This window comes from Acanthochromis polyacanthus, chromosome 1 (assembly GCF_021347895.1).
Source record: "Acanthochromis polyacanthus isolate Apoly-LR-REF ecotype Palm Island chromosome 1, KAUST_Apoly_ChrSc, whole genome shotgun sequence".
In the NCBI taxonomy this organism is placed as follows: Eukaryota; Metazoa; Chordata; class Actinopteri; family Pomacentridae; genus Acanthochromis; species Acanthochromis polyacanthus.
Genome location: NC_067113.1, coordinates 61,992,093 through 62,007,121, shown reverse-complemented (window position 1 = coordinate 62,007,121; position 15,029 = coordinate 61,992,093). Strand labels below are relative to the sequence as shown.

The 15,029-nt window shown below is 49.3% G+C and overlaps 1 protein-coding gene across 2 annotated transcripts in view; it reads right to left on the bottom strand.

The window, feature by feature from the left end:
• Positions 1–15,029, bottom strand: part of LOC110968797 (anoctamin-4-like) — a 91,418-nt gene that overhangs the window by 40,087 nt on the left and 36,302 nt on the right. For both annotated transcript variants that reach the window (XM_051948617.1, XM_051948620.1), the window contains 9 exons: positions 13,776–13,876; positions 11,999–12,043; positions 11,788–11,916; positions 11,454–11,560; positions 9,079–9,134; positions 8,796–8,917; positions 8,415–8,549; positions 5,190–5,286; positions 4,902–4,962 (listed from right to left, as the gene is read on the bottom strand). In XM_051948617.1, the coding sequence (XP_051804577.1) occupies positions 4,902–4,962; positions 5,190–5,286; positions 8,415–8,549; positions 8,796–8,917; positions 9,079–9,134; positions 11,454–11,560; positions 11,788–11,916; positions 11,999–12,043; positions 13,776–13,876 (853 nt within the window). The remainder of the gene's footprint in view (positions 1–4,901; positions 4,963–5,189; positions 5,287–8,414; positions 8,550–8,795; positions 8,918–9,078; positions 9,135–11,453; positions 11,561–11,787; positions 11,917–11,998; positions 12,044–13,775; positions 13,877–15,029) is intronic.

Here is a 15,029-nt window from a genome sequence, read left to right as displayed (position 1 = left end):
CTCCCGGGCAGCTGACAACCATCTCATTAACGACTCACCACTGCAATAAAGACTGGCTCAGCTTTCCACTCCCGGCCAGAGTATTGAACAAGAAACCATGCAGTTCGGTTTGGTCTCTAGCCGCCTTCAGCATTTTCTATTTTGAGTTCTGCCGTGTTTTTTGACATTGTTTTTTCCTCCTGCTTTTGTTCAGTTCGGCTGCCCGGGAACCCCCACTCCTGCCTGGAACCCCCACTCCTGCCTGGACCCCCACTCCCGCCTGGAACCCCCACTCCCGTCTGGAACCCCCACTCCCGCCTGGAACCCCCACTCCCGCCTGGAGCCTCCACTCCCGCCTGGAGCCCCCACTCCTGCCTGGATCCCCCACTCCTGCCTGGATCCCCCACTCCTGCCTGGATCCCCCACTCCTGCCTGGATCCCCCACTCCTGCCTGGATCCCCCACTCCTGTCTGGACCCCCCACTCCTGCCTGGACCCCCCACTCCTGCCTGGACCCCCCACTCCTGCCTGGACCCCCCACTCCTGCCTGGACCCCCCACTCCTGCCTGGACCCCCCACTCCTGCCTGGACCCCCACTCCTGCCTGGATCCCCCACTCCTGTCCAGAGCTTCCCGCTCCTACGCCCTGGGTTTCCCCCACCTAGCCACCATCTTCACCCCACACAATAAACCATTTGCACTCAGCCAGCCCTGGTAGTGTGGTTCTCTGCTCTGGTCCCCCAGCCCAGTCCGTGACAGAATACTCTGGCCACAAACGGACCCAGAGAGCCCACTACCGGGGTTGGACCCATCCTCTCCCCTTCACAACCCTCGCCGTCCCCGTAGGTGGAATCCCTCTGCTCTGCTCCTCGTCTGGTCACCGTCAGTCCTTTCCCAGCCACCATGTCAATGAATGACTCCAGCCCTCCGTCTCCAGTCCACACGGGAGCCATCTTCCCGACCTCTGCTCCCCAGAACCGGACCCCGACCTCTGCTCCCCAGAACCGGACCCCGACCTCTGCTCCCCAGAACCGGACCCCGACCTCTGCTCCCCAGAACCGGACCCCGACCTCTGCTCCCCAGAACCAGAACCGGACCCCGACCTCTGCTCCCCAGAACCGGACCCCGACCCCAGCTCCCCAGAACCGGACCCCGATCCAGTCCTCGGTACCCCTGAGCCAGGTGCCGGCCCAGGATGAAGGTTCGTGCTATGTTTTTTTCTTTTCCTGCAAGGAAAACAGCATTTTCTTTTATGCTGTAAGCGACCTTTGGAGGGAGTGGAAGGAGTCTGGGAAGGAGAGCACTGTAGTCTTGGCGCGCAGGTTAGCAGCCCAGAGGCCCGAGCTAACTTGCCGCTTACCCAATCACATACTGGACTTCCTGTACAGCTCCATCTCACTTCCCCATGGTGGCCCCCCGCCTTCAGTTCCCGCGGTGGTCGACGCACCGCCTCCAGTTCCCGCGGTGGTCGACGCACCGCCTCCAGTTCCCGCGGTGGTCGACGCACCGCCTCCAGTTCCCGCGGTGGTCGACGCACCGCCTCCAGTTCCCGCGGTGGTCGACGCACCGCCTCCGGCCCCCAGGACTTCGGCAGCCGTCGAAAGGCTTAAGGCCTCCCCTCCAGACCTGCCCCTGGATCCTGCGCCGCCCCCGGAGGGGCCCCTGGATCCTGCGCCGCCCCCGGAGGGGCCCCTGGATCCTGCGCCGCCCCCGGAGGGGCCCCTGGATCCTGCGCCGCCCCCGGAGGGGCCCCTGGATCCTGCGCCGCCCCCGGAGGGGTCCCTGGATCCTGCGCCGCCCCCGGAGGGGCCCCTGGTCCAGTGTTCGGTCCTGCCCCCGGAGGACCCACCGGACCCGGCTCCGCCCCCGGAGGACCCACCGGACCCGGCTCCGCCCCCGGAGGACCCACCGGACCCGGCTCCGCCCCCGGAGGACCCACCGGACCCGGCTCCGCCCCCGGAGGACCCACCGGACCCGGCTCCGCCCCCGGAGCGGCCCCTCTGCCCTGTCCGGCCTCGGAGCCGTCCGCCGGAGCGGCCCCTCTGCCCTGTCCGGCCTCCGGGCCGTCCGCCGGAGCGGCCCCTCTGCCCTGTCCGGCCTCCGGGCCGTCCGCCGGAGCGGCCCCTCTGCCCTGTCCGGCCTCCGGGCCGTCCGCCGGAGCGGCCCCTCTGCCCGTCCGGCCCCCGGGCCGTCCGCCGGAGCGGCCCCGCCTGTCTGTCCGGCCCCTACCTGCCCAGTCCCCGGGCCGTCCGCCGGTGCGGCCCCGCCTGTCTGTCCGGTCCCTACCTGCCCAGTCCCCGGGCCGTCCGCCGGAGCGGCCCCGCATGTCTGTCTGGGCCCCAGGCCGTCCTCAGAGGAGGACCCTCCGGCGAGTCCAGCTTCGGCCGGCCCCGCCTCCAGGCCTCCCTCCGAAGCGGGCCCTCCGCCCGGTCCGGTCTCGGCCTGTCCCGCCTTCAGGCCGTCCCCCAGAACGGGTCCTCCGGCTTGCCCTGCCTCGACCAGTCCGGTCCACGAAGTGGATCCTTAGGCCGGTCCGGCCTCGACCTGTCCCGCCTTCGGGCCGTCCCCCGAAACGGACCCTCCGGCTTGCCCAGCCTCGACCGGGCCGCCCACCGGAACGGACTCTCTGCCCTGCTCATCCACGTCCAGTCCGACCCCCAGGCCGCCCACCGGAACGGACTCTCCGTCCTGCCCATCCCTGGCCAGTCCGGCCCACGGTCCGTCCGCCGGAACGGATCCTCCGCCCACCGGAACGGACCCTCCGGCCCACTCATCCCCAGTTAGTCCGACCTACGGTCCGCCCACCGGAACGGACACTCCGTCCTGCCCATCCACGGCCAGCCCGACCCCCGGGCCGCCCACCGGAACGGACCCTCTGGCTTGCCAAGCCTCGACCGGGCCGCCCACCGGAACGGACACTCCGTCCTGCCCATCCACGGCCAGCCGGACCCCCGGGCCGCCCACCGGAACGGACCCTCCGCCCTATCCATCCTCGGCCAGTTGAGCCTTCGGGCCGACCCCCAGAGCTACTGCCCTGCTAGTTCTGTCCGGCCCTTCCCTTCGCCCAGTCCAGTCCGGCCCTTCCCTTCGCCCAGTCCAGTCCGGCCCTTCCCTTCGCCCAGTCCAGTCCGGCCCTTCCCTTCGCCCAGTCCAGTCCGGCCCTTCCCTTCGCCCAGTCCAGTCCGGCCCTTCCCTTCGCCCAGTCCAGTCCGGCCCTCAGTTCAGTCCTGCCCAGTCCCAGTCCGGCCCTCAGTTCAGTCCTGCCCAGTCCCAGTCCGGCCCTCAGTTCAGTCCTGCCCAGTCCCAGTCCGGCCCTCAGTTCAGTCCTGCCCAGTCCCAGTCCGGCCCCAGTCCAGTTTCCCCCTGTGGGCCCTTCCAGTTTCCCCCTGTGGGCCCTTCCAGTTTCCCCCTGTGGGCCCTTCCAGTTTCCCCCTGTGGGCCCTTCAAGTTTCCCCCTGTGGGCCCTTCAAGTTTCCCCCTGTGGGCCCTTCAAGTTTCCCCCTGTGGGCCCTTCAAGTTTCCCCCTGTGGGCCCTTCAAGTTTCCCCCTGTGGGCCCTTCAAGTTTCCCCCTGTGGGCCCTTCAAGTTTCCCCCTGTGGGCCCTTCAAGTTTCCCCCTGTGGGCCCTTCAAGTTTCCCCCTGTGGGCCCTTCTAGTTTTTCCTGTGGGGCTCCTGGCTGCCCTTGGTGGCCGTGGGTTCTCGCCCCGGCTGGTTCCGTAGGGCGCCAGGAGGCGCCCATTGAGGGGGGGGTGCTGTCAGGGCTCCCTCCTCACCCCCATCCTTCCCACCTGACATCCCCAAATATCCCTTTTCCCATATGCTCTTCTCTTCCCTCATCCGCTCCTCTGCCCTGCCTGTCCCTCATCCGCTCCTCTGCCCTGCCTGTCCCTCATCCGCTCCTCTGCCCCGCCTGTCTCATCTGTTCCTCTGCCCTGCCTGGCCTGTCTATTTTCATCTGCTCCCCTGTCCTGTCTGGCCTGTCTATTTTCATCTGCTCCCCTGTCCTGTCTTTCCCCTGCAGCTCGGTGCCTGAGTGGAGTCTAGCTTCTCCAGCTGACTCCACTCAGGCAATCAACTCTCTCCACGTCTCCCGGGCAGCTGACAACCATCTCATTAACGACTCACCACTGCAATAAAGACTGGCTCAGCTTTCCACTCCCGGCCAGAGTATTGAACAAGAAACCATGCAGTTCGGTTTGGTCTCTAGCCGCCTTCAGCATTTTCTATTTTGAGTTCTGCCGTGTTTTTTGACATTGTTTTTTCCTCCTGCTTTTGTTCAGTTCGGCTGCCCGGGAACCCCCACTCCTGCCTGGAGCCCCCCCACTCCCGCCTGGAGCCCCCCCACTCCCGCCTGGAGCCCCCCACTCCCGCCTGGAGCCCCCCCACTCCCGCCTGGAGCCCCCCCACTCCCGCCTGGAGCCCCCCCACTCCCGCCTGGACCCCCCCTCCTGCCTGGATCCCCCACTCCTGTCCAGAGCTTCCCGCTCCTACGCCCTGGGTTTCCCCCACCTAGCCACCATCTTCACCCCACACAATAAACCATTTGCACTCAGCCAGCCCTGGTAGTGTGGTTCTCTGCTCTGGTCCCCCAGCCCAGTCCGTGACAAGCTCATGGAACATGAAGCATTTATTTGCTCAGTTTTTAGGTATTTTCATTAGGACTTGGTGGAGACCAAATCAGAGCTAAAAGGAGAGTAAATGTTGCACTTACAGTCACCAGATAGTCAGGTGACACCATTTGAACATTGTAGTTACTGAGTGCTATGAGCTATTGGGTCAGAAGCCTTTTAACTTTTGCATTTTATGTATGTTTTTGTTACAAATCTTTCAATGCTGGTTTCAATTAATACATTTGTAAGGACAAGTGTTTCCAGAAAATAAACCATGTGTAAAGTCAGAACAGAAACAGACTGTCCAGACTCACCCCAAACTGCCATGAACACAGCAAAGAAAACAGTTGCCCCATTGTCGAAGAGATGAGTGACCTTAAAATGAAAACAGGATATTCTTAACTTGATGCCAAACATAGACAAAATAAAGATAAAGAGTGTATCTACATTTCCTTCACAGAAAATGTGTAACATTGGCTGTCAAACACCAATCTGAAGTTGCACACTGATACACTTGGTTGGCACATGAACACATCTTGTCTGAGTGTCTAAGTGTAGAGCAGCTGCTGGGAACACTGTGTCCTCTCGTCTGGTGACAGTACCTTGGCGTAGATGCAGCTGTCAGACAGTCTCAGGTAGGGGCAGTACTGATCACAGATGGGGCACATGATGATGTCAGTGGCCTGGCAGATTTCTTTGCTGGAGAACAACAAACAACATCTAGATTAGAACAGGGGAGATCTTTACTGTCATTACGCAGAGTCATTCAAATCAATACAGCAGCTCCTGAGTAGGGTGCAGCATAGAAAACAATGAAAATCAATGCATAATAGCCCGTCTGATTCCAGTAAAGCTGGTATTAAAGTCTCCTGGAAGTACGTTTGAGCAACACAGTAAAACCCACACTAATGCAACCTGGAGCTTTCTGAAAAATTTCAAGCAAGTACAACAACATCTGTACAGTACTCTGCCAAGGCTGCTCAGTCGTTGTATCATTTTTGAAGGATGAAATCTTTAATAAAAAATGACCTTGTGCTGAGTGTGTTATGTATGTGTATGTTATATACAGATATCGATTCACGTGACCTAAATATGTAGCGGGTGGCGGGAATTGATGGGACTCAATTTAATCATTTATTGCTTTTATCATTTCCGATGGATAAGTCCTGATAAGTCCTCAGTGGTGGATTTGTAGCAGGATCATAATCATGTGATCGACAGCAAGCAGCTGATGTAGTGTTCACTTGTTGTCATGGTTACAGTGACGCTGTGCCGCTATCTCACAATGATACAGAAATCTTTAAAAAATCCATGGATTCAGACTATAAGCTGCATCACTGCCAAAATCTAATCGACCTTCCCTGAAAATTTCATCCAAATCCCTTCGTTTTTGAGTCATGTTGCTAACAGACAGACAGACAGACATACAAACCAATGCAGATATTTACACAACTGCGCCATTTGTTAGTAAAAAACATCCAGACTCTCATGTGAAGCAATTACAAAGCAGATTTAATACTAATTGGGATTCATTTCAACCAGAGATGGTTTAGTTAGTTTAGATAACTTTAGTTACTAAGCCAGGGAACGCAGTGGAGTTATGTGATGATATTGGTTTGTCTGTCTGCCTGTCTGTCTGTTAGCAACATTAGTCAAAAACAGACTAACAGATCTGGATGAAACTTTCAGGGAAGGTCAGAAATGACACAAGGACCAAGTGATTAGATTTTGGAAGTGATGTGGCTGATAGTCTGTATCCACGGATTTGTTAAAGATTTCTATATCATTGAGAAATAGCAGCATGGCGTCACTGTAACTATGACAAGCTGCCTGACGATCACATGATTGTAATCCTAGTACAAATCCACCGCTGCTGATTACAGATTTTTTAAAGATTACACCTGTCATAAATCATACAACAACTGAGCAGCCTTTGCGGAGTACTCTCTGAGTGCTTTTCTTGTTTAATTTGTTTCAGTTAAGCCGCATCAAATAGCACCAAATTAGAAGAAGGAAGTTCCCCTTGTTTGCCTTATCTGGAAAAGGTACAGTGCCTTGCGAAAGTATTCGGCCCCCTTGAACTTTTCAACCTTTCGCCACATTTCAGGCTTCAAACATAAAGATATAAAATTTAATTTTTTTGTCAAGAATCAACAACAATTGGGACACAATTGTGAAGTGGAACGAAATTTATTGGATATTTTATACTTTTTTAACAAATAAAAAACTGAAAAGTGGGGCATGCAATATTATTCGGCCCCTTTACCTTCAGTGCAGCAAACTCACTCCAGAAGTTCAGTGAGGATCTCGGAATGATCCAATGTTGTCCTAAATGACTGATGATGATTAATAGAATCCACCTGTGTGTAATCAAGTCTCCGTATAAATGCACCTGCTCTGTGATAGTCTCAGGGTTCTGTTTAAAGTGCAGAGAGCATCATGAAGACCAAGGAACACACCAGGCAGGTCCCAGATACTGTTGTGGAGAAGTTTAAAGCCGGATTTGGATACAAAAAGATTTCCCAAGCTTTAAACATCTCAAGGAGCACTGTGCAAGCAATCATATTGAAATGGAAGGAGTATCAGACCACTGCAAATCTACCAAGACCTGGCCGTCCCTCTAAACTTTTACCTCCAACAAGGAGAAGACTGATCAGAGATGCAGCCAAGAGGCCCATGATCCCTCTGGATGAACTGCAGAGATCTACAGCTGAGGTGGGAGAGTCTGTCCATAGGACAACAATCAGTCGTACACTGCACAAATCTGGCCTTTATGGAAGAGTGGCAAGAAGAAAGCCATTTCTCAAAGATATCCATAAAAAGTCTCGTTTAAAGTTTGCCACAAGCCACCTGGGAGACACACCAAACATGTGGAAGAAGGTGCTCTGGTCAGATGAAACCAAAATGGAACTTTTTGGCCACAATGCAAAACGATATGTTTGGCGTAAAAGCAACACAGCTCATCACCCTGAACACACCATCCCCACTGTCAAACATGGTGGTGGCAGCCTCATGGTTTGGGCCTGCTTTTCTTCAGCAGGGACAGGGAAGATGGTTAAAATTGATGGGAAGATGAATGGAGCCAAATACAGGACCATTCTGGAAGAAAACCTGTTGGAGTCCGCAAAAGACCTGAGACTGGGACGGAGATTTATCTTCCAACAGGACAATGATCCAAAACATAAAGCCAAATCTACAATGGAATGGTTCACAAATAAACGTATCCAGGTGTTAGAATGGCCAAGTCAAAGTCCAGACCTGAATCCAATCCAGAATCTGTGGGCAGAGCTGAAGACTGCTGTTCACAAACGCTCTCCATCCAACCTCACTGAGCTGAAGAATGGGCAAGAATTTCAGTCTCTCGATGTGCAAAACTGATAGAGACATACCCCAAGCGACTTGCAGCTGTAATTGCAGCAAAAGGTGGCGCTACAAAGTATTAATGCAAGGGGGCCGAATAATATTGCACGCCCCACTTTTCAGGTTTTTATCTGTTAAAGTTTAAAATATCCAATAAATTTCGTTCCACTTCACGATTGTGTCCCAATTGTTGTTGATTCTTGACAAAAAATTAAAATTTTATATCTTTATGTTTGAAGCCTGAAATGTGGCGAAAGGTTTAAAAGTTCAAGGGAGCCGAATACTTTCACAAGGCACTGTACTTGACTTTTTCACTAACTAAGCTGATTACCTACTGAGCATTTGTGCAGCAATAACAAACAGCAGAGAGAGGCAGGTATGGCTTGCTATTCCACAGAAATTCAGAATACAACTACCAGCTCTAGGGACACGTATTTTCATAAAAAAAACAGCAGAGGTGTGTTTACCTGACCTGGCAGTGCTCCAGAGTGAAAACACCGTACAGAAATACCAGCAGGCCGACCAGAGCTGCAGGAAACAGCATTCCTGTGTACCAGCCGAGCCAGGCGAAGTAGAGACCGATCTTCTCCCCGAAATACCTCCTGAAACAAGAGCAGAAAATGAGAGGAATGTGTTAGTAGTCATTTTCAGTTGAAAACCACTCAACCTGGTAAAACAGCAGAGTTATAGCTGTATGTGTAACATTGCTCTAATCAAAATCAGCTAATTCTTTGAATTCTTTGTGCCATCATAATAAAAACATTCAAATGAAGATAGTGACACATTTTCCACTACTGACTATAGTGAAGTTTGGATTTGAATGTGATTTACAGTGTAATTGTGTGTACCTGATGAGGTCCAGAGGTTGGTATTTGTACCAGACCCCCCACCAGGCCCAGCACTCATACAGCAGGTGACGGTGGTTCTCTGCTCCATGTGTTCTGATGGAGTTCTTGCTGTGGTAGCTCCCCTGTTGAGATGTGCACTCAGATTAATATTCTGCAGCATATTGGTGTAATATCTGCACATGGAATCACCGGCACACTGTGCATGTCACAGCGAGCAGCGATGACTTCAACACAGGTGGTAAATTGAATGAGTGAAGGGCTTTAAGCAGATCAGCCAAATTACCTCGTGAAGAGGGAAAGCTGCCTCATACGAGTTATTGCTCAAAAGACGATTAAGCCCTGCAATGGAAGAGAGAGAACCGTGAAAGAAGAGCAACAGATGCCCGATGCTTTAAGTCAAGCAGTGAAGGAGATAAAAGAGCTGTCACTTTTGACTCAAAACTCTGGGGATGCAGCACGTTCCCTGTTATTTCAGCGTGATGTGTGCAGTTCTCAGCAAAAATAGACAGTGTATGGATCTAATGACAGTCATACTGACATCTACCAGCAGCATTACTGACACCTTTCACTGTAGGTTCAGTGTCTAAGATATATCCGAATGTGTCTCAGACACATTCTGATAGAAAAAAATACCCTGCTGCATTGCATGTTTTTAAAGGAGAAAGTGGAGGCTACATGAACACTACATAGGAAGCCCAATGTAGGCTAATAGAACAGTAGGTGAAGGGCAGTATTTTTCTAGTGCAATCTCTCTCTTTCTCTTGATGTGAACAAGGATAAACGATACCATCTATCCATCATCTATACACTGTTTAATCCTTATTAGGGTCATGGGGGGCTGGAGCCTCTCTCAGCTGACTTAGGGTGAAAGCAGGAGACACCTGGACTACATACAGAGACAAACAATCACACCTACAGACAATTTAGAATTACCAATTAATTTTTGGACTGTGGGAGGAAGCCAGAGAAAACCACGCATTCACAGGGAGAACACACAAACTCCATGCAGAATGATCCCAGGCGAACCGGTGATCTTTAGCGACAAAGCGACGATGCTAACCACTGAGGCACTGTGCAGCCTCTAAACTGAACAAATTATGAATTCAATTAACCGTAGAACATAATGAAACATTCTCTTATTGGTGGCTACTATCACAGGTACATTCAGTGCACAAAGATAAACTGCAGCAGTCACGTGACCTGCAGTGTAGTTTGAATTATTACAGTCGAGGACACGTCATACAATTGTGTTCCTCTTCACAGCACTGTGTCAACTGCCTGGCTGCATCTCTTTATCATTCTGCTAGAGGGGGAATAAAGCTGGCTTGTTTCAATATCTTTAAACCAATCATATTCATCATGGTAGGTGTTAAGGCCAAGATGCAGTGATGGGGGAATAGCTCTGGTGGAACATGTGCAAGCAGGGAGATTAGCGGTAAAAATGGATAATTCATCTAAAGAGCCAAGCAGGCCACGACTCAGATTTTCTTCAAAGCGTTCCATTTTCAGCTTGTAAGTTGCTGGTTGGAGGTTGTGGTTGTTTCCCATAGCAAATAGGATTTTGAAAACAGCAGCACACAGATAGCAGAGAGGAAGGTTTTCTACTTCTTTTCTTGTGGAAATAGCACGCTTATACCTGAAGTCCACATCTGGTCACTCTGGGTAACATTAGATACAGACTGAAGACTAAAAAGCAGCTCTTCACTGAACACTTTTGCACTTGACAGACTCCCAATCAAAAAAAGCCCTATTACATCTGTGCTGCCCCTAGACACCACAGTCCGATTATCACACTTGAACTTGTTCTATAGTTCTTATTCAGGTTGTTTTCTCCACTAAATCCTTGCTTGTGTTCTATCTACTCTCAGATGGGCGTCACTTTGGATAAAAGCATCTGCCAAATGAAATTGTAGAATTGTAGATAGGAAAACCAGTGAGCCGGGCTAAACACAGAGCCCTGAAGGAATGTGAAGAACAAATTTTATTAAAGATGAAAAATACAGGACAAAGGCACTACAAAGCTCTTTACTTTTTGAATTTTGTAGTACTCTTAGCTTGTTGCTGAAGGGAGGGACAGGGAATGAACAATACTACAGAAATTCTGCAACAATGTTTAGAATTAGGCTTAATAGTTACAAACATCCAGAGAAACTTGTACCTGTTTGGAGTCCCATGTGCTGCATGTTATTACTCTACTCTCTGTTCCCATATTTCCTGTCATAAACGTGAGCAAATCCCATGTTCAACATTGTCAATAATTGGACAGCAGCGTTATTTATTGATTGTAAGGAGCAATGGCAGTGCAATGGAACAAAAATATTTTTTGAAATAGAAAAAAAGAAATTACAACTTGGTTTCTCCAGTTGTTTTCTCTGGAACTAGAATGAAAAACATTGCTTACATCCTGTGTCATCATATGAATATTGTTTTTCTTCTTCATTTTTAAAACTAGAAGCCTGCAAGACTTTATACACACTCACTGAGGATGCAAACCTGCTGCACTGAACTAAATCTGACTATGACAACTGTTCATAGTGCGCACACATTGAATTTCACTCATGCTCTCTATATTTTATACTCCTTCCCCAGTTAACTTCAATTTACCTTCCATTCGGACTATTTCCAACCTTTTTTTAGAAAACCCAGAGAAAAACTCACCCATCTTATTTTTCCCCTCTTCATATTTGACCCTCTGGAGGATGTGGTGGATGATTCGACTTCTGGTTGCGTTGTTGAAAAATGTGTCTTTGTTGTGGATGATGAAACTGCAGTGAAACGAACCGGTTATTCCAAATCTGTCGGCTGTGAACGACACGTCTTTTGTGCATGTGCAGTTTTATCTGTATTTGTGCCAATTTGCATGCGGGAGGCAGCAGACAGAATTTCAAGAGGCAATAGAGGAAATGGAAAGCGTACCAGCCAGGAAAGTAAGATTAAGTTCAAACCGTCTCCCAGGACTGAGCGCTAGAAGTGCAGTTAAGTAAAAACTCACTGATGGATTCTCGATCGACTGAAGGGGGCAGTAAAGCTCTCGTTCTCCTCCAGGTCTGGCAGCGTGTCGTTCAGCTTCATGGGCTTGCGGGGAAGCCAGCCTCGGAATTTGTTGATGCGTTTCTCCATCCTGAAAGACAGGTTTCCGTTAAAGCCTTGTTTAGAGTTTTACTTGATCAGTTTAGATGGTATTTCTTAGGCTGAACACTCACCTGCTCATGAACTTGTGCCGTCGGTGCAGGTAAAAGATTTTCCTCCTGGAACACAGAAAGTATGCAGAGTAAGAACCTCAGAACAGGATGATATCGCTTAATTATGAAAGGTAGTAGCTCTGCTGATAGTGTTGTTTACATCATGGATACTTATAATAACAGATAATAAAATATGAAGCTGTTTTGATCATACCGGTGACATAATTCCTGCCAGCTCCACTGAACTAGTGTTAATGTGCAAAAGAACATATCAATGTACTCACAAAGGCTGCAAAGAGAAAGCCTGCTAGGTAGCAAACATGAAACAACTATGTAAAATTTTTAAATATTCATAAAGACGAGGTGTGAGAATGTTCTTTGTTAGGAAGAAACTGCATTTTTAGACACATTCTACACCTACTATAGCAGTGTTTCTCCAATAGTTGGGCGCACCACTAATTAGCCTAACTACTGTTTTAACATCGGCCGGTTTTCCCGGTGCGCAAACTGCACTGGCAGTTCAGATTTGGACGTACAGACTCCTGAGAACGGGAGAACACATCGTTAGTGTGCAATGAGAACACCATCGTACTTGAAAACGTCACCAGCTCGACTCATCTACTCCGATTATTTTTTAGCAGGGGTGTGAAACATATGGCCAGATGATTCATTTCGGCCCACCACACAACTTTGCAAAGAGTAAAAATTACAGACAAGACATTAATTGCAAATTGTAAATTTGTAGAATTTATAATTCTAAATAATTTCCAGCCCATGACCAGTTGTTTAGAGCTTGGAGAAAAAAAAAATTATTTAAATGTTTTAATTTTGAATTTGGAGTGTCTTTTTTTTGGAAAGCTGCTTTTCTGGGGGCTTTCATCAACAAATCTGCTTTTTTGGGATAGGTTAGTTAGTTTGCTACCTTTTCATGGGTTTGCCTAAAAGACAAAGTCTACGCAATGAGACCTGCAACAGTCACTGAATTGAGAGCAACCATTGAACGTGAATGCACACAAATACCAAGGGAATTGTTTCATGAAGTGTGCTATTCCATCGCTTCGTGCTGTCGGCACTGTCTGGACCAGAACGGACATCAGTTTGAGAACAGGCGGTGAGAAAACAATAGAATGATGTTTGTAAATTCTTTTACATGTTGAAAATTAAACAAATTATAATAAACACCCATCCATTCTATATACACCACTTTATCCTCATTAGGGTCACGGGGGGTGCTGGAGCCTATCCCAGCTGACTCGGGCAAAGGCAGGGGACACCCTGGACAGGTCGCCAGTCTGTCACAGGGCTACATATACAGACAGACAATCACACTCACATTCACACCTACGGGCAATTTAGAGTTATCAATTAACCTCAGCATATTTTTGGACTGTGGGAGGAAGCCGGAGTGCCAGGAGAAAACCCACGCATGCACAGGGAGAACATGCAAACTCAATGCAGAAAGATTCCAGGCCCACCCCGGGATTTGAACCGGGGATCTTCTTGCTGCAAGGTGAAAGTGATAAGCACTATTCCACTGTGCACTGTGTGTATACTTTTTGGGGACACCCTGTACATATTTAAATCTTCAGACATAAATAAAAATGATGTAGAAAAGCACTCAGAGAGCACAGCACTCGGCCAAGGCTGTTCATCCCTCATATGGAATTGTCAGAAATGCAGCATTTTTTCTGATAAATGCAGCATTTGTTCATTAGTTACTGATGATCAGAAATTGTTGCAACATCAAATCTCCACAGAGGACCTTTATTTATTTTCACTTTAAGCAATTCAGTCTCACCTAAAAGGCATGCGAATGTTCATGAGCTCTGCGTAGCGACAGAGAACATCCCACGGTGCATGAAGCTTCAGGAAGATCACGTCACTGTTTGTTAAAGAGGCCTGTAAAGAAGACAAACACATGGCAATACATTCAGAGCAGCAAAATATGTCAGTGCAGGCTGCTCACCATCAGTCTGCTGCCTGGTACCTGCTCTTTTCCTCACCTGTTAGCCCAGCCTGACAGAGTAGGAGGCTGTCTAAGGATGCATGAATAATCGCTAACAGGAAAGTGACTCTAAAAATAACTAAACGACTCCACGCAAGAAACACACACAAGTGGGCTGAAGGTTAAAGGAGGCAACGTCCATTGTCTCCCCGGCATGTTCGAGATTATGATAACCTTGACGCTTCAGCATCAGCAAATAGCACTGCAGTTAACACAGATCACAACATCCACATTTTCCACTCTTTCAAGTGACACTTGAAATGCTAAATAAGAAGCAGCGGCGGAGAAAATTGCTATCAGCACATTTGTTTTGGCTCCATAGTGGGAGCTCACCAGCGAACGTCACAACAGCACTCAGCTGTCAGAGGCAGCACAAAGGCTTGGAGCGTTTTAAGATTCAGCAGTCTGGCCATTGCGATTACATGCATTACAGGAGGGAGCATTAAATAGGCCCTTCACGCAAACCTGTATTGATTTTGCTCCTGCAGCATAAGGTGAATACAGGCTGGCTAAAGAAATCTCAGCAAAGCAAACTGTGTCAGTACAGGAGCCCATCAAACTTCTCCTTTTTTTGCAGTCGTCAGTTGTTGGGGTTTTTTTTGGAAGAATTTTACTACATTTGCTTTGGAATTTGGCCGTAAAGTAAGAAACCCCACTGAACTGGCCTGAAGAGGTGCCCTTGAGCGATACATTTAATCCCGACCAGCTGAAGGAGGCCTGCACTGTTGGTAATCTACTGAGGGAGAGGGGATGAACATGTTATATTAACGAATGATTAACAAGTGAAAGTTTGAGACATTACTGGCTTAAGCAGTTGCTTCTTCGATAATATAATTCTCTTAGTAAATTTCTATAGTGGTCTCTTACATGTCCTGGTTTAGCTGTTTAAAATAACTAAGTACATGTACCGTACTAAAGAATTACACTTGAGGGCCAATTTGAGGCACTTTATTTAAGTATATCCATGTTTTGCTACTTTATGTTTCCACTTAACCACATTTCAGATGGAAATATTACACTTTCTAATTCACTACATTTATTTTACAG